The sequence below is a fragment of the Anopheles aquasalis genome, chromosome 3, assembly GCF_943734665.1.
Source record: "Anopheles aquasalis chromosome 3, idAnoAquaMG_Q_19, whole genome shotgun sequence".
Lineage (NCBI taxonomy): Eukaryota > Metazoa > Arthropoda > Insecta > Diptera > Culicidae > Anopheles > Anopheles aquasalis.
The window spans coordinates 49,178,549-49,196,048 of record NC_064878.1 but is presented as its reverse complement, the minus strand read 5'-3'; the positions used below and the strand labels follow the sequence as shown (position 1 = coordinate 49,196,048).

The window sequence follows — 17,500 nt, the reverse complement described above, 5'->3', positions numbered from 1 at the left end:
CCGACCGCCGGGAGACAGACAGGCAGACACCGTTATGTTGCGGGTCGCTTCCCACGTGCCAAACCGATCGCGGAAGGCCAAAGGGGGTTTGCGAAACAATTTAAATTATCTTGTTGTAGGCTTGGAAACATCAGCTGAGAGGGCGGTGGGGGGGCTGAAAAGGCCAACGTACATATCGGTATTTTGTTGCACCGCGCAGCCTAATGGTGGTGGTGGTCATCATCATCGCTTATGCAAAGTTGCATCCCTTCGTGTGCACCTGGAACGGAACGGTACTAAGCATGGTTCACTGTTGGGACTGCATGATGGACAGTATTTGGCGTTCCGCGTCCGATACACAGCGCTTTATCGATTCCAAAACATTCACATGAGGATCATTGTCGCATGTTACCAGTTGTGAGGCATATTATGCCCGCACACCACATCTCCCAGTGTGCAGCAAAACAAACAAAACGCCACGGCGACGCGAAAGCTGATCCCACAGCGCCGTATCGAGCGCCGCAAAAAGTGAGGATCGCGCTGATGTGATCGCGAAAAACGTGGCCAACCAACGGTACATTATGCCGCCCGGGGTTTGGTAAATAAAACAACCTAACGGTACCGGTGCGGCGAATCGATAGCGGTGTGTGCGTGCATGCACGTGTGGAAGGCCGAGAAGGGAGGTGTTGCCAGGGGCAACATTAGCATAGCTATAACACAGATGTATGCTGTGAGTGCAGTGTGCCAGCAGGCGGTCGAGTATGCAAAAGGGTTCTTAAAATGGGGGAAACGCGGAAAGGGTTCCACCAAACCAACACAGCCACAAACTACCGTGCGCCAGTCGGCGGGTGTCACTCAAATCGAACGACGGTGGCCGCATGGTAGCACGATCGCGATTGAAGCGGCCCTCCCTGCCGGTGACAGTTGAGCGACATTTCCACAGCCGTTATGTTGCTGTTGTGCAAACGGCAGTTTCGCGTGTGAGCCACGCCAGTATTGTCGCCCGGTCTGTTTTATGTTTTTCGCCATTCGTCAACAGAGAACTGCATAGAGGGGGGAACCGGAGGATTAGGGAGGGTTCACTAGTCACATCGCATTCTAATGTCACTCTATCACGGGGCTACATGCTTGATTGCCTGGTGGGAATGGGGAACGCAGACTCGCTGACCCCGCTTTGCCAACAAGTCAGCTGTTCTGGTGTGGTGTTACTGGAACCAGGAAATTGTAGTTACGATAAACGTGCCACGTACTACGAGGCTATTTAAGTTTTATTTAGCTTGTGGTATAACATATGTAAAGCATGAGTTGATCGCGATTGCAGCTGAAAAACAGCAATACCCGGTCACTCTCTCAAACCGAAGCGCGAAGTTTGTCACAGCCCGTGCCCTTTCGATGTGTCCTAGCTAATCCATGCAATCGGTTCGCCGCGATCGGTTCGGATCGGTGAGCGATAGTGCTTGGAGCGCCTAGCGATTCGGTTGCCGCAATCGTACTTTTGGAAAGTCAAACGATCAAAACGTCACTCCGTTCGCCAACTACACACCCCGACCTCGATGGGACTCAATGGGTGCGCCACACGTAGGTTTACTCTACTGGTTAGCGAATGATCGCGTGGGACTGTGTACGGTTTGTTTAATGTAACTTTTTGGACAAACAGAATGATTTAACTTTTTAGACAGCAGTAGAAAAAAATCGATCCCTTTTTTCCAACTTAAAGCCGTGGAAAATATGAATATTTTTTTAAAAACAATCATCAATCGATTTTTTTACAATCGATTTTTATTTTTTTTGGCCGTGGAAAATATGAATATTAAAAAAAAAACAATCATCAATCGATTTTTTTACATAATTTTATTTTAGTTGTTCGCATTTATTGCTAGCCCAATAGCAACAATACAATAAAACGCAACCCCTTCCCCCTGTTACTGCCACCGGTTTTGAAGATTCATGACGGCAAATTTAGCAAACGCCAATCCGCAATCCCACTGATCGCTATAGTGTCACTATATCTGCCATATCCTCCTCCAATCATTAACCAGAACCTTACGAGGGGGGACACACCAACGCAACAACCGGCGACTCATTTCCATACTCCAACGCTGAGCGCGTTACGCTCTCCCTCCTCAAATCGACTGGCGCACTGGCTGGCTGGTGATCGGCATGGGAACCAACCTTTTAGAACCGTCGTGTCGTGCGAAACGCGACAAAGAAAACGTGTTCCCCAACCGGGCAGAAACCAACCCTCTCCTCTCCACAATCCAGCTACCGACCGGTGTGCTCCAGTGGCGCCTGGTGGTAGGCCGGTTCCAAAACAATTAGCAACGTAGATCACTTCCGGGGGACAGCCAGATTCTTTGCGAATGCCCCAGCGACCCACAGGCGTAATCACCGAGCCCGATCTCGCTGTTTCGTGGAAGAGAAATGGGCCCGCTCCTCCGGGGTCCCTCTGTGTTCCGCGGAACATAGTTTTTCATTGTTGACCACGTGGGGGGCGGAAAGAAGGTGTGCGACGAAGAGCCTCTGTCCGCTGTGTTCGTCGATCGTGTGTGGGAGGAATGTGAATGTAAAAATGGGATTTCGCTACTCGAGAATAGCGTGCAGGAGTCCCCACAGGCCCCACGAAGAGACCGACGGTTAATTGATGAGATGTGATGGTGAGAAGAGAGAGATGGTGATGCTCGTTCTCCTTCCTGTGTGCCCTGTGCCCTACCCTCATTAGCTTCATGCAAATTGGCAGCTCGTTGGCCGACAGATTTCTTGGATCAAAGATAATCATCTGTTCTGTTCTTCCCTTCCCTTAAGGATCCTAATCATATATAGACAAACGAAGCGCTCGAAACGAAATGGTCCTCCGAGGATCGCTCTTCCGTTGGATCATCATTAAGAATGGAGAAGATGAGCGTTTGCTGTGTTGCTGTGGCTGTGTTTGCTGTTGAAAGTAGGAACTTTTACTTCTGCCGCAGCCGCATATCGGAGTGTCGCAATTAGGAGGACGGGCCTGACGGGATTGCATCCCCGGTTAAAAGAGAATGTTGTGGTCTCGTCGCTCGACTCGACGAACGATGTCAGCAGATCTCGCGCGATAGCGAATCGTGCGAGAGATCGTGCACCAGGCATGCGGATTTGCACTGTATGCAAGATTGTTGCATTGATCTATTCTTCTCCGTGAGAGACAGGAAAGACACCCATCCCACTGTTGGCCAACTGCAAATTGGCCTTTGGCGGATCGAGTCGTAGCCTCGACTCGGTGAGTAACGGATTTCTCAGAGTTCCTCAGAGTCGAACACCGTTACCGAGCCTTTCCTTTCTAATGGTTCTTTCACTTTCACCTTCTGCCGGCAACATCGTGCTGGAGCGCGGTTTGAATCAAGCTTACGTGACGGTAGGGAGGTTGTAGTAACGGAAAGCGGGTCTGCGTCTCTCCTCGAACGACGCCTCGAACCAAACAACCCTTTGGAATAGCGCCACACGTTGATCATAAATCGCGTAAAATATGCTGCCGCCCACTCTTTCTTCCCCTTTTTTCTCTCGCTTCGATGCTGGCGGCGTTTTTATGCGGCGCACCTCGCACCAACGTGTTTATGGCGGTCTAACGGCTGTTTGTCGCGAATGCCAAGCGATCGTGAGAAAACAAGCGTTTTGGGTTGATTTCGCATCGCTTTGCTTTGGATTTGCTATTCTTTAATATTTTCGCGCAATTTGAATCGATGGAGCGAGTTTGCTCGTCGCATCGCTCGCGATTTACTTTAAATGTCTTGCAGTAGAATGTTTAAAGGGGTTGCTAAAAGAGTTTTTACTATAAACACCTTGAAACAGATCTTGCGATCGTCTTATAAACGAACTACTATGTAATAAAAACACGTTTTAGAGTAGTGTTTCTCCTTTTTTAAGGAGTAACAGATGCCACCACAGAATGATCATGAGTTATTCTTTCCTGGAGGCTGAAAGGATACCAGAGTATAACGTAAATGTACCATTCAGACTCCATATCAAGCATTCTAAACCATGAATGAAGCGGACAGAGAACCAAATGGCGGGAAGATGGAGCTAAGAAGACTGAAATTATTCGATTCCCGCGCCCGAATCAGGAGCCGGGAGAGAACCGAAATAACTTTGGACTAAAAAACAGGTTTCAAAGGCGTTTTCGGCGACACTGGCTCGAAATTTGGCCGTCGCCTACTTCACCACATCGTCCCGCGCTCTCGGTCGGTCGATGGTGCGCGACGGAATTACGCCGATTCATGGTAACATCGAAACACAACGGCTAGTGGAGCAAATGTTAAGACAAAAAAAAAATGGTCAAAAAAGGCAGGTTGCACACAGTCACCGCTAAAAACGGCGGCAAACCGCGGCGTTTTACTGGTTGGACCACTGAAGACAATTTAGCAAACCGAGAAAGAATAAGAAATCGAGGCGTAGAGCGCACTGTCTGTTGCTTGAGGAGCCATGAATGAAACGAAAGCAAAAGTATGCTATGCGTGTATCAAGCTCCTCTTGTTGCTCGGCAACATCTGCGTGGCGGGTTGGCTCATTCGCTTTTCGTTGCGTCCATCTAGCCGGCGTTTTAGATGGAGCGAAAACGCTTCGACAGTATACCACGTTCGGGGTAATATTTTAATCTCCATCTCCTTACAAACAGTACATTGTTATTTCCCTATTTTTTCGGCAAAAAGGGACCTTTTAGTGATGCAAATTTTTGCGATCCTGTAGATGAACGATCTCTTGGGCGTAACTGCATCCAATTTTGCGATGTGCCGCGCCATCACGTGCGAGATAAATAAAAATCTCACAAACGATGGAAACGAACCCTTTTGTTGCCAGACGCAACGATATTTTAAAAATATGTTATTGACCGTTTAAGTGTGTGGCTTCAGCAAAAAAAAAGCATTTTTTTGTTCCCATGTTACTCTACATAATGTCCTCCAAATATGCGAAAAACAATGTTCACAAAATAGTTCCCACAGAGTCTCTTCAGGGTTGAAAGTTTTTTCGCTCGCCTGACAATGAATGTTTTCTGCCCACAGAAAACACAGAAACCCCAATTTTGCCGCCTTGTATTATTTGCCTAAATTTCGTTGTTTGCATGTAGTTGGACATAATTTACTAGAGGTGATGGTCATGTGAAATGTGAAAACGCTGCTCTTGTTGGCAAAGAGTCTACGAGGAGTAAAGTAAGAAATGAAAAGAAATAATGGTCACATACCGAATAACCAGTAGAAACTCTAGTGCCTAGCTGAGGATTCTGTACTTTCGAGTTCTTAATGGGATTTATTTCGCAATTTTCTGGTTTTACTTTGAACACTCACACTGCACTTGCTCTCTTGTGAGATGCCACTATTTTACTGCCACAATTTTCCATGCTTTTCATGTCCATACGTTACTTTGATTTACGGCTCTGGTGGTATCGTTACCAACACGCTAAAACCAGGTTGCTTTTGGTAAAGCGTTCCTAGCCACTGATTCTCTCCTTGCTTTTTATTTAAATTGGTATTTCATTGTTATGCCCATCAATATTGTGATATAGCAATATACTTTTATGAAAATAAAATTGAACTAACCGTTCCCTGTATCCTTCCTCTATTGTAGGTAAACACTGCGACGGATCGCATCACACTGAACGCGTTGGATCTGAAGATCCTCAAGTCCTCGGTTACGTTCGATGGTGCTTCCGGCCCGCAAACGCTCGAATCCAAGGAGGTACAGTTCGATGCGGACCAGGAAACGGCCAGCTTTATCTTCGCAACCGAAATTCCGGCCGGAACGGCTGCCCTGGCGGTGGAGTTCACGGGCGAGCTGAATGACAAGATGAAGGGCTTCTATCGCAGCAAATACTTTACGGCCAGTGGCGAAGAGCGGTACGCGGGCGTAACGCAGTTCGAGGCCACCGATGCTCGCCGTTGCTTCCCGTGCTGGGATGAACCGGCCATTAAGGCCACCTTCGACATCACGCTGACCGTGCCGCAGGATCGTGTGGCTCTGTCGAACATGCCACTCCAGTCGGAAGCGAGCTCGGACGATGGAAGCCTACGGGTGCTGCGCTTCGATCGTACACCGATCATGTCCACCTATCTAGTGGCGGTCGTGGTTGGTGAGTACGATTACGTCGAAGATACATCGGCCGATGGTGTGCTGGTACGCGTGTACACGCCGGTCGGTAAGAAGGAGCAGGGCCGCTTCGCTCTCGATGTCGCCACGAAGGTGCTCCCGTACTACAAGGATTACTTTAACATCGCTTATCCACTGCCGAAGATGGATCTGATCGCCATTTCGGACTTTTCGGCGGGCGCCATGGAAAACTGGGGTCTGATCACGTACCGGGAAACGTTTGTGCTGGTCGATCCAGAGAACACGTCGCTCATTCGGAAGCAATCGATCGCTCTGACCGTTGGGCACGAGATCGCGCACCAGTGGTTCGGCAATCTCGTCACGATGGAATGGTGGACGCACCTGTGGCTGAACGAAGGGTACGCCTCGTTCGTGGAGTTCCTGTGCGTGGACCATCTGTTCCCGGGGTACGACATCTGGACGCAGTTTGTCACCGATATGTACACGCGGGCGCTCGAGCTTGACTGTCTCCGTAACTCGCACCCGATCGAGGTACCGGTCGGTCATCCGTCGGAGATCGATGAGATTTTTGACGAAATCAGCTACAACAAGGGTGCAAGCGTGATCCGAATGCTGCACCATTACATCGGTGATGAGGACTTTAAGCGCGGTATGCACATCTACCTGACGCGCCACCAGTACAGGAACACCAGAACCGAGGATCTGTGGAATGCGCTGCAGGAAGCGAGCAGCAAACCGGTCGGGGAGGTTATGTCAACGTGGATCAAGCAGATGGGATTCCCAGTGGTGCGTGTCCTTTCATCCAGCCCGCTCGATGGTAACCGGCGTTTGCTGAAGATTGCCCAGGAGAAGTTCTGCGCCGATGGCTGTCAGCCGAAGGAACCGTTCCGTTGGATGATTCCAATCAACGTGTCCACGCCGAAATCGGGCAACGCTGTATCGACCGTGCTGGAGAGTGATACGGCGGACATCACAGTAGAGGGCGTCGGTCCGGACGATTGGGTCAAGATTAACCCAGGAACGGTCGGCTATTATCGGACGCAGTATCCGGCTGACATGCTGGAGCAGTTCATTCCGGCCATTAAGGACGGTTCGCTTCCGCCACTCGATCGTCTCGGGCTGATCGATGATCTGTTCGCCTTGGTACAGGCCGGCAAAAGCTCGACCGTTGATGTAAGTGTGTGGTTTGGCCTTCACGATGAGATGAGATACTCTTTCCATTGCTCTTCATGCTATTGTTCTGTCTTGCTTTGCTTTTAGGCTCTTAAAGTGATCGATGCGTATCGAAATGAGGGCAACTATACGGTGTGGTCTTCGATTACCAACTGCCTGGCAAAGTTGCAGCTCCTGCTGGCTCACACGCCGATCGAGGATCAGTTTAATGCGTACGGTGTTCGGCTCTACCAGCCCGTGGCCGAAAGTCTAGGATGGGACGTGAAGCCTGGTGAAAGCCATCTCGATACACTGCTGCGATCGCTTGTGCTTAGCCGTCTGGTCTCATTCCGGTGTCCTAAAACGGTTGCAGAGGCGAAGCGAAGGTAAATTCAACAGCTTCCAGGAGTTTTTATATTTTTTTTTTTATTTCTAATCCACCACTTGTTCACTTGCTTATCTCCAGATTCCAGGAGCATGCGGAGAACAAGAGCGTACTGCCTGCCGACCTGCGCAGCACGTGCTACAAGGCGGTTCTGCAGAACGGTGATCTCGACACTTACAACGAGATGCTGCGCCTGTACCGGGCCACCGATCTGCACGAGGAAAAGGATCGCATTTCTCGCGCCCTCGGATCTATCGGAAACGTCGACATCCTGCGCAAGGTGATCGAGTTTGCAATGTCGGATGAGGTGCGTGCCCAGGATTCCGTGTTCGTGATCGTCTCGGTGGCAATGAATCCACGTGGTCGCGACATGACTTGGGATTACTTCCGGGAGCGCTGGCAAGTACTGCTGAACCAATACGAGGGTGGTTTCCTGCTCGCCCGGCTGATCAAGTATCTGACGGAGAACTTCTCGACGGAGGAACGGGCACTCGAGGTCGAGCAGTTCTTCCGAGAGCACGAGTTCCCCGGTACCGAGCGTACCGTGTCACAGTCGATCGAGACGATTCGCCTGAACGCGGACTGGTTGAAGCGCGATCTGGACGCTATCACGGAATACCTAAAGCAACAACAGCAACAGTAGTGAGTTCGAGCGGCACAGCCTCGATAGAGGTCAATCGACCAATGCGAACACTGGAGCAGCGACACTCACTCCCTCCCCATCATTCATCATCATTATCGACATCATTCGTGTGCCATCATCTAAAGGAGGAAAGGGAGGGACTATGTTGCTGCAAAATGCTGAGCCACAAATGACTGGAGACCAACTAGGCCTTGCACACGAACCGCGAATCGGACAGAGAAGGGTCAACAACACTAGCGTTTATCTCGTCTGCATCCCGAGAGAATGTGTGTATGCGTGTATCGGAAAAATCTGTTATGTTTTTTTTTGCTTTTTTGTTAAGTAACTATTTTTCGTGCGTATGCGCGTCTGCGGTCGATCGAGCTAGCCATCAGCAGTGCTGGACAAATCCTCCATAAGCCGAGTGTGTGTTTGCTGCCCCCTTTTTTGTTTTGTTCTGTAAGTTGTTTTTTCGTTATTTTGCTCGTGTCACACTGATAGAAAATCGGCAGTTCCCGATTTTCCGATTTCTACGTACGTTTGCTCTGTAGTAAGCCAAAGTTTGCACGATTGCATGCCCGGCCTAGCAAGAATAAAAGCCGGTAGAATAAAAACAGGAATGGCCAGTTTAGATGCTTTGTTAATGATGGACCAACTCTCCGAAACTGGACGAAAGGAAAGAAATAAACCCAATTATGAGTAACCGTTGTGTAAAATATTTTTCCACGTTTCCGCAAAACATAAAAGACGTTAATGATTTTTTGAGTTTGAATTTGTAAACACAAAAGCAACCCTGCCAATTCGAGTGGCAGCTGCCGTCGAGCAGTTTCATCTTCTCGTCCTTCTCCTCTCTTCCTTATCTGTTTTCGTTCTATTTGTTGTTGTCCCAAAGTTCTTCCTCGTCTAGATCTATAAAATGATAATTAGTAGCCTAGTACCTTATCATCATTAACCTGTGCAAGGGTAGAATGTGGACGGCGAAATGATGCACAAACTGTTCAAACTCGTTACGCACCAGAAAACCTTCAGCAGTAAGTATGATCAGCAGGAGAGTCCAAAGTACGAGGCCGCCACCAATTGTTATTAACCCCCCGCTACACAGCCGAAGATCTGGTGCTGAACCCCAAGGAACATCCCGAGCTGAAGCTGCACGACATCGTGGAGATCTACTTGCCGGAGAATGAGGGTTGCCGGTTGCTGCTGCAGGTTACCAGCCTCAACAAGGACTTCAACTCACGCGAAACGATCAGCGTGGAGGTGAACGTGGCCAACACCTTCAACCTGAAGGCGTACAGCGATGTTTACATGCGTGTGGTGGCTGATCCGGCCGAGGTGGCCCTCGATTCGGTCGAGATAACGTTCAAGGATCAGTACATCGGCCGGTCGGAGATGTGGCGGCTGAAGACGCGGCTCACCAACACCTGCGTCTATCTGCACAAGAAGATCGAGTATTGTGAGGGCTGTATACGGTGCCAGGTGTACGAAATGTGGTCCCAGGGAGAACGGGTGGCCTGCGGTGTTATCACCGATGATACGAAGGTCGTTTTCCGCAGCAACACCTCGATGGTTTACCTGTTCCTACAGATGTCCTCCGAGATGTGGGATTTTGACATCTACGGTGATCTGTACTTCGAGAAGGCGGTCAACGGTTTCCTGGCCGATCTCTACAAAAAATGGCAAAAGCTGGGCAGCAACCACGAGGTCACGATCGTGCTCTTCTCCCGCACCTTTTACGCGGCACGCAGTCTTGACGAGTTTCCGGCGCATATGCGCGACTGTCTGCAAATCGACTATCGCGGTCGGTTCTACGAGGATTTCTATCGCGTAGCGATACAGAACGAGCGGTGCGATGATTGGAGCACCACCCTGGTACAACTTCGGCGTCTCTTCACCGGTTACCGGGATGTGGTGTTGCGATATCACGTGCGAAAGGATCAACCGGAAGTGCGCATACCACCGGCCACCAATTCGACTGCGGCCCAGGGCAACTTTCTCGAGGTGCTCAATATCTCACTGAACGTGTTTGAAAAGCACTACCTTGATCGAAGTTTCGACCGTACCGGGCAGCTATCGGTGGTCATAACACCCGGTGTCGGTGTGTTCGAGGTAGACCGGGAGCTGACCAACATCACGAAGCAACGGATCATCGATAATGGTGTGGGCAGTGATCTGGTTTGCGTCGGTGAACAGCCGCTGCATGCCGTTCCGTTACTCAAATTCCACAACAAGGACACGCTAACGTCGATCGATGACTACTCGATGCCACACTGGATCAATCTCAGCTTCTACTCGACCAACAAAAAGATCGCCTGCTCGACGTTCGTTCCTCGCATCAAACCACCACCGGCGATCGGTGGCAGTTCAACGGAACCAGGGCAGCAACCACTGACGAACGGTGGTGGTGTTGGTGGTACTAGTGCCGATACGGCCACCACCGCGAATCGATTGCGCCTTCCGAAGAAGAAACCGACGGACAAGAAGAACGAATACATCCACAACTGCCTGTTCGACTACGATGCGTACGATGATCAGATCTTCCAACTGCCAGCCGTTCACGGTACTAGCGGATCGCTGCAGCGAATGGCACGCACGAAGAAAACGTCCGTCCCGAGCTTGGATGGGTTCGGTACGTACGCACGAACTTGTGAATGGGAACAAGACACACTCAGTCCATCAATGTTGCGGCGGAAAATGTCCGATCCGGACATTCATCATACATCGAGCAGCTTGCTGAACGTGAGTGCTGCCTCGCACGGCAGCTCGCCCAACACGAGCGATATTCTCGGGCTGCCCAAACCGAGCACGGTGTCGACGGTGATCGTGGAGGGGCGCACCGGTGCATTCGGTTCATCGAGCGGGCCCGTCGTCCGGACGGGGCGAGCCCTGATCAACCCGTTCGATCCATCGCACGTCACAATCAAGCTCACCTCGAACCGGCGACGTTGGACACACATTTTCCCTAAAGTAAGGACACGCTAACGTCGACATTTTATTGTACCTATGGGTTCTTTGATGCATCGTTTGCACTTTTAAATTCCAGGGACCGCAAGGTGTACTGATCCAGCAGCACCACTATCAGGCTGTGCCGGCTGCCACACAACCAGCCAATTATTTCGTTGATTTGGATTCAAGCAGCGAGTATGCGCACACTTCCTCGTGTACTTGGGGCCGAGTACGCCACGGAAGTACCGCTTCCTTCGATAGCCGCCTCAACGAGGAGGATGTAAGGTGGATAACGGAAAATGGAGGTAAGGGTTCAATCGTAATACTTTGCCATTTGCTTTCATCTCTTCTAACGGCTCGCTTTTGTCCGTTCGACCGTAGGAAATCGCAAAAAGTCCATGCTACACTCGCCGGCTGGTCCGCACGTACCGGTGACGCCTTCAAAAAGCCTCACGCTCTTGTGGGGTGCGACCGGAGAGCAGGAGTGGACGCCGGCCCTCACCACAGGTACTGGTGGCAACTGGGTGGCTAGCTTTCATGTACCCCCCACCATACACATGCCACCGAGCTGTTGTTCGCTCCGTGTATCCGTCGCGTTGTTTTCCAACGTTTACTCCTCATTATCTTTTATTGTTTTCAGCATATTCATCTGAAAAAGCTGTATTTTTCCTACATCCCTTATGAAATCAACGATCAATTCAAGATTTATCCGATCGATAGTCACTCTTGAGTCTTGCATTTGCGAGATAATTGCTCTACCTTAGATTTCCACATTGGTCTTCCTATTTCCCTTCTTATTCAACACGCCAGGTGGTGAACCTTTGAATCGCGTGCTCGACGAGGGCGCGTAATCAACGGTTCAACATCTGACCATCATCTAACCGTAACTTCATTCGAGTTGCTAATCATGAACGATAAAATTTTGTTTTGTATTTATTTCCACTATTTTCCCCATAATTTAACTCCCTTTGTCATTGGCGATCCTCATTTGTTGGTCCGATCAACCAATATTTCGGTTTCGTTCGATCGCGGATCAAAATTGTGTTTTTCTTTCAAATTCCATTGCCAATAACCGAATGTGTTACGTTATCATAACACTTCATTTGATTTTGTTTCTTCTAACATTCATGTTATGTTTTTTTTTCCCCTAATCCAATTTACATGTTTGCGCTTCCGTAAAAATACCGCGTCATCGTTACCGTCACCATCATTCTCATCTTAATCGCGTCATCCCCGCATGCAAAATTGCACCGCAAAATTCGCAAATCCCGGAATCGATTGCACACTGGAATCGGATGATCGGTTTGGATATCGACGCCGCACCATCAACACACACTGCCGCTACCGGCTGCTGTTTGGTCAACGTGCTAATGTAACCGATCCTTGCGTCTCCGGTTTGGTGGATGGTGTGTTCGATTTGCTGTGTTCCTCGGTGTTGTGACGGCGGATGGCGTTGGTGACTCCTTTCCACGATGATTTTGTCTTCCTTTCCTTTTATTTTTTCATCTCTATCACTGGCGCGCTTGAATTGCGCGAACGCTGTATACCGCCACCCGACTTCGATGTAAACTGTGCTTTCGATTTAATTTGTGGCGCCACCTTTGATTCCTTCTGAATTGGTTGCTATTGTCAATCGTCTTCCCATCCCATCACTCTACTGCTCGTTCCATCGTTCATTCTATCACTATTTTTTCTTTTTACCTTTTTATCTTTACCTCCCTCTCTGTCTCTCTATCTCTTTACCTCTCTTTTTCTATTTCTCCCCTTCCGTGTTCGTGTTCTCTTCTCCGCCTCATCAAACATACCGTCTGTTCCCGGTGGTGATGATGCGGTGCTGCTGATTGACCGAACTCCTATGAACTGTGTACAACGCTATCCGTGACCGTGTTTATCGTGCTTCTACGTTGCTTACCGTGTTTCACACATGACTCGGAAATGCAAATTTGAAACAAAAAATGAAATGACCCATGTGTACATCCACCACCACCCTTCGCCCCCTCAAATAATGGATCCCGGGGGCATTCCAGTCGGAAGAGTGATCATAGGTTTGCTTATCTATCTTATTTTCTTATCGTCACCTACTTTTGCCATACACACAGACACAGACACAACCACATACACACAGATGCACATCCTTTCTTTCTTTTCTCCTTTCTCCACGTTTCTTCTGCACCCAAAAGTGGGCTTTTGCACACCTTACTACACAATCAATCGCCTTGCCGGTAGCTTTCCTGTTCTTTCGTCGTCTCGTATTGCGTTTCGAAGTATCTAGCTGGCAGTTGCTTCTCATTTGGATGTGCCCTAAACGTAGTAGCCTATCACCAGTCGTCAAGTTGTATCGTAGGATCCTGTTTCCTTCTTTTGGATGCTGTACAAATGCACACTCCTGCACTGCAAGCGACAGAGTCTTTTGGTTTGGTTTTCTCTGCTGTTGGTAGCACGATAATAGAATTCCACACACTCCTATTACCACAGAGCGCAGTTGTTTGCTTGTTCGTAATTCCAGATGTTCTATTTTAATACCAAATGATATGGTCTTTGTTTCATCCTTTCCAATGTAAATCCTCCTGCTGATATTTATGTATTTATCCCTTCTCCAGTTGGATGTAAATTGTTCTTTATGTTTCTTTGTTTTGTGATAACTTTCAATTCTTCTGTTTTTTCCTATTAATTCGTCTTGTTTCTCCATTGCTGTCCATAGCTTTCTACCTTACCTTGCTGTTGTAACCGGTATTGAGTTTTCTTACTTTCGTTGTATCTTATCGACCGATTTGTGGTTCAAGTGTTGTTTCGGATGCACCATTGCTAGGTTTCCCTTTAAATTGGTTGGATTTTTTGTTCCCTTTTGCTATTTCTTTCAAACGGTTCTGTAAGTATCGCCCGGTTCGTGCGCATTCTATGTTGTTGTAAATTTATAGATTCCTTCCGTTTGCGAAATTTTGCTGTTTTGCGTACGTTTAATTTTACACATTAGAACCAGCATGACGACGCAACTATCATGTCGCATGCAGCATGAATACAGCATGCGTCAACATCCCTTTTCAAAGATCTACAGTAAGAAAACAGACGAAAAATGCTTTGCATGTGAATGTTATGGTCTTGTTTAGTCTAACACAACGGGTATTTAATTAGTTGATGGACAGAGTCCCATGCCTCTTGTTATGCTTAGGGTGCTATGGCAAGGTTGTGGTTACTTTCCGTTTCCTGTCTGTGTGGTGTGCTTAAAAAGTTGCTTTAATTTCGAGTAACCCCGACCAGCCGTTTGTGTTTGATCACAGAACGAAGGGGCCGTTCGAAGAGTCCCTTGTCCCTAATTGTGTTTCTCGTTTCGATCTCGATTCGTGCCATCTACCGGATGCTAGGGGTGGACTGGAAGTCACTCACGATTCCGGCATGTCTGCCCATTACGACGGACTATTTCCCGGACAAGCGCTCGCTGCACAATGATTACGTTGTATCGGACTATACACTGCTGCCGGAAGACTTCAATGCCGACTACGCCGCTAACCGAGCCGTCTACAAAAAGCCCTTATCAACGGACGAGGTGTTTAAGGAGCTGGTGTCGCAACGGCTTGCCCAGGTATTTGACCAGATTCGGCGAAGAAGCTATTCAGCTGGAACATACCACTCACGTTCACTTCGTTGCAGGGATTTCAATTGATCGTGCTGCCGGACAAAAGTGTCACGAATCCACCGCAGGCACCGTGTTGTGGTGGCCACCTGCAGCTCAGTTTCTCAAACTCTAGTACCCCATCTAGCGTGCTGCGCAGGCAGCCACCCCAGGAAGCGACCAAAGAGTATTTGCTATCGATCGGTCGCATCTTTCACCGTATCTCACTCAGTGGATACGCCATCACAGTCACGCGCTACCGACCACGGTATTTAATCGATGTACGTGCTGCCTTAGCACCGATTATTAAAACGTTTTTAATACATTCTAGTCATCCGTATCCGCCGATCAACGTCGACTATCGGTACCGATTTCAAGCACCACAGCACGATACATATGAAGTGAGCGGTGTGAATTTCACAACCGAGAAGCTGGAAAACTTCAACTGGAACTACATGGATCAGTACATCTGCACACGGGGCGACACTGATTATCCGCTGCACGAGGTAACCTTCCTGTACTATAACACCAAATTATCCTCTTTTAATACACTGCATGTGTACTACTTCCCATTGCAGAACATGAAATACTGGCGCTACCGGATGTACCTACTGCCGAAAGATGATGTTGCCATGAAGAAGATCATGGATGGTACGGTACGACGGTGCGACATTTTCCACGAGGATAGCCCATTCCCACCGGAGAAGCAGATCTGTAATGATTTTGTTCGCTTCGTGGAAGCGCATCTCAACAAGATCAAGAAGGTTCAGCCAGCCAAGAAATCTCGGGTAAGTGAGGAATGAGGGCGAAGTAACGAGCCCGTTCAGCGTACGTAGAGCCTGCCAAGGAGAGTTTGGGCATTACGGAACGCGATTGGCGCGATGCCTTCATTAAGCATCTTCCGACGAAGAAGGTGGCCCTGGAATTTATGCTGCCTGTGCTTATGTTTTGTTAGATGATCTGCAGATAGGCTACAAAGTGCTGACCGAAGGTTCGGGGTCACATTAAGCCGTCAAACTTCGCCATGTTTTAACCGAAGATTATGTTACGAACTGTTGTGTTTAGTGACTAATGTGTATCTCGCTAGTATACTCATCCTCTACAGCTCTTTAGTATTTTTCGCAATAGTACGATCATTGAAATGTTTAGCTTGATAGTTTCGAATTAATGTCGAGTGTGTTGTATGATCTAACTATACTTGTGTCAGTTCTACAATCAACCCCCTAGCTAGCGACGTGAATGAGGCGACGCAATAATGACATGTAAGCGGGGTTTGTCAGCCATGCAAACGTGATCGACAAATTCCGTTTTCCCCTTTTTCAGCTATTATTTTGGACGCCTCCCATACAGCTGCCCCGCGTGGTTATTTCTATTTTTCCCCATTAACACGACGAAGTGAACACTTTGCCACAAACGCTTCTCTTGCAGGAAGGGCCACGCCAAACGCACCTCACCAGACGACGCCACAGTACGAGCATCCTGTCCCGGCCACCACCCAGCCAGGTGTGCAGAAACATTCAAAATCTTTCCCCTTCTAAAATGCCACTCCTGTTCGACAATTTCTTTCTAAAGCATGTCCTCCCGATACGTTCGTACGGTGTGCTTACGTTCCTTTTGATTGTGTGAGAAGCTTTTATGATACAATTGACGTACCAATTGATAATCAAGAAAGGCAGGCCCAAGTTCAACAGTGGCGTTCTTTTCATGTTTTTTTTTGTGTCATCTGTTCGGGATCATTGGGTTTGGAGTATACTTTGTCGTCTTTTAATCGTTTCGTCTTTTGCTTTCCTTTCTGATACTTTCTGTGCCATAAGGTGAAAGGTTACTCTTCGTTATATCTTTTCTATTTTCTGTTTCATTATCCTGTTGTATCATATTGTATTCTTTTATGAGGTGTTGTTTTCAAGCTCTCATAATCTGTTTTGTTTCTTAACATAAATTCATAAAAGCTTCTGAATCTGTCCCACACTAAGGGCTCACATGTATAAATTCAAGGTTTTTGTTTTTGTTACCTCACCCCCTTATCCATACTATGGATTATGTTGATTGTTTGTTTCCAATTTGATATCCTTTTAAAATCCTAGACATGGTCTGCTCAGTACCAACCTCAGTATTCAACAACAGTAACGGATTTCTGTCTTTTCTTCTCTTCTCGCCTTCGTCCAATTGGTGTAATTCTGTCTTCGTTTTCCCAATAATATAATGGCACAAAAATATATGACACCTACTAGGTTACAGCGCCCCAGCCGTTCCGGGAACGGGTCTTCAGCAACCGTCTGCCGGAGAAATCGAGATTCAGGTTAATTTTATGATTCGTTGTACATGCTATTCCAAGCACTGTATTATCCGAAGTTGCTTTTTTGCTCGTTATGTGCTTCCTTACCTGTGTGTGTGTCTGTGTTTGGCTAGAATGTAAGAGGTTTTCCGCTACTGCTTATATTGCTTTTATATTGTGTTACGCATCCTCCAACACTTTACCCGCTATGGTGATTTTGGTTATGACACGTGCTGCCTTCAGTATACTACCGCTCGCACAATCGACTGACTGATGGACGGTAGTGACCTTTTCATGGTGGTGGCCATAGTGCTTAAGTAGCCGTTTGGTCATGCCGTTTAGTCAAAATGTAATTAATGTTTTCTACTGCGCAAACACTTTCTCAAAAGGTCATCATTACTTCTGTCATTGCTATTCGATCCAACTGTTTTATTCGAGGATTTTTAGGCATTATTTCCGGTCGTTTGT

The 17,500-nt window shown here is 48.1% G+C and overlaps 2 protein-coding genes across 6 annotated transcripts in view; both read left to right on the top strand.

The window, feature by feature from the left end:
* The window catches only part of LOC126575532 (puromycin-sensitive aminopeptidase), a 10,793-nt gene extending 1,958 nt beyond the window's left edge, over nucleotides 1-8,835 (top strand). Inside the window, exons 2-4 of the mRNA XM_050236262.1 lie at nucleotides 5,566-7,218; nucleotides 7,306-7,583; nucleotides 7,664-8,835. Coding sequence (XP_050092219.1) covers nucleotides 5,566-7,218; nucleotides 7,306-7,583; nucleotides 7,664-8,225 — 2,493 coding nt within the window. The 3' untranslated portion in view covers nucleotides 8,226-8,835. The remainder of the gene's footprint in view (nucleotides 1-5,565; nucleotides 7,219-7,305; nucleotides 7,584-7,663) is intronic.
* Nucleotides 8,836-9,095: 260 nt separating this feature from the next.
* LOC126575515 (GATOR complex protein Iml1) overlaps nucleotides 9,096-17,500 on the top strand; it is a 10,834-nt gene continuing 2,429 nt past the window's right edge. For 2 of the 5 annotated variants that reach the window (XM_050236240.1, XM_050236238.1), the window contains exons 1-9: nucleotides 9,096-9,235; nucleotides 9,307-11,168; nucleotides 11,245-11,452; nucleotides 11,529-11,654; nucleotides 13,175-13,192; nucleotides 14,510-14,727; nucleotides 14,796-15,025; nucleotides 15,089-15,263; nucleotides 15,336-15,545. In XM_050236240.1, the coding sequence (XP_050092197.1) occupies nucleotides 9,187-9,235; nucleotides 9,307-11,168; nucleotides 11,245-11,452; nucleotides 11,529-11,654; nucleotides 13,175-13,192; nucleotides 14,510-14,727; nucleotides 14,796-15,025; nucleotides 15,089-15,263; nucleotides 15,336-15,545 (3,096 nt within the window). In that variant the 5' untranslated portion in view covers nucleotides 9,096-9,186. Of the gene's footprint in view, nucleotides 9,236-9,306; nucleotides 11,169-11,244; nucleotides 11,453-11,528; nucleotides 11,655-13,174; nucleotides 13,193-14,509; nucleotides 14,728-14,795; nucleotides 15,026-15,088; nucleotides 15,264-15,335; nucleotides 15,546-16,185; nucleotides 16,261-16,988; nucleotides 17,057-17,500 lie in introns of all 5 variants that reach the window. The other 3 variants (XM_050236239.1, XM_050236236.1, XM_050236237.1) reach the window with 3 other exon arrangements.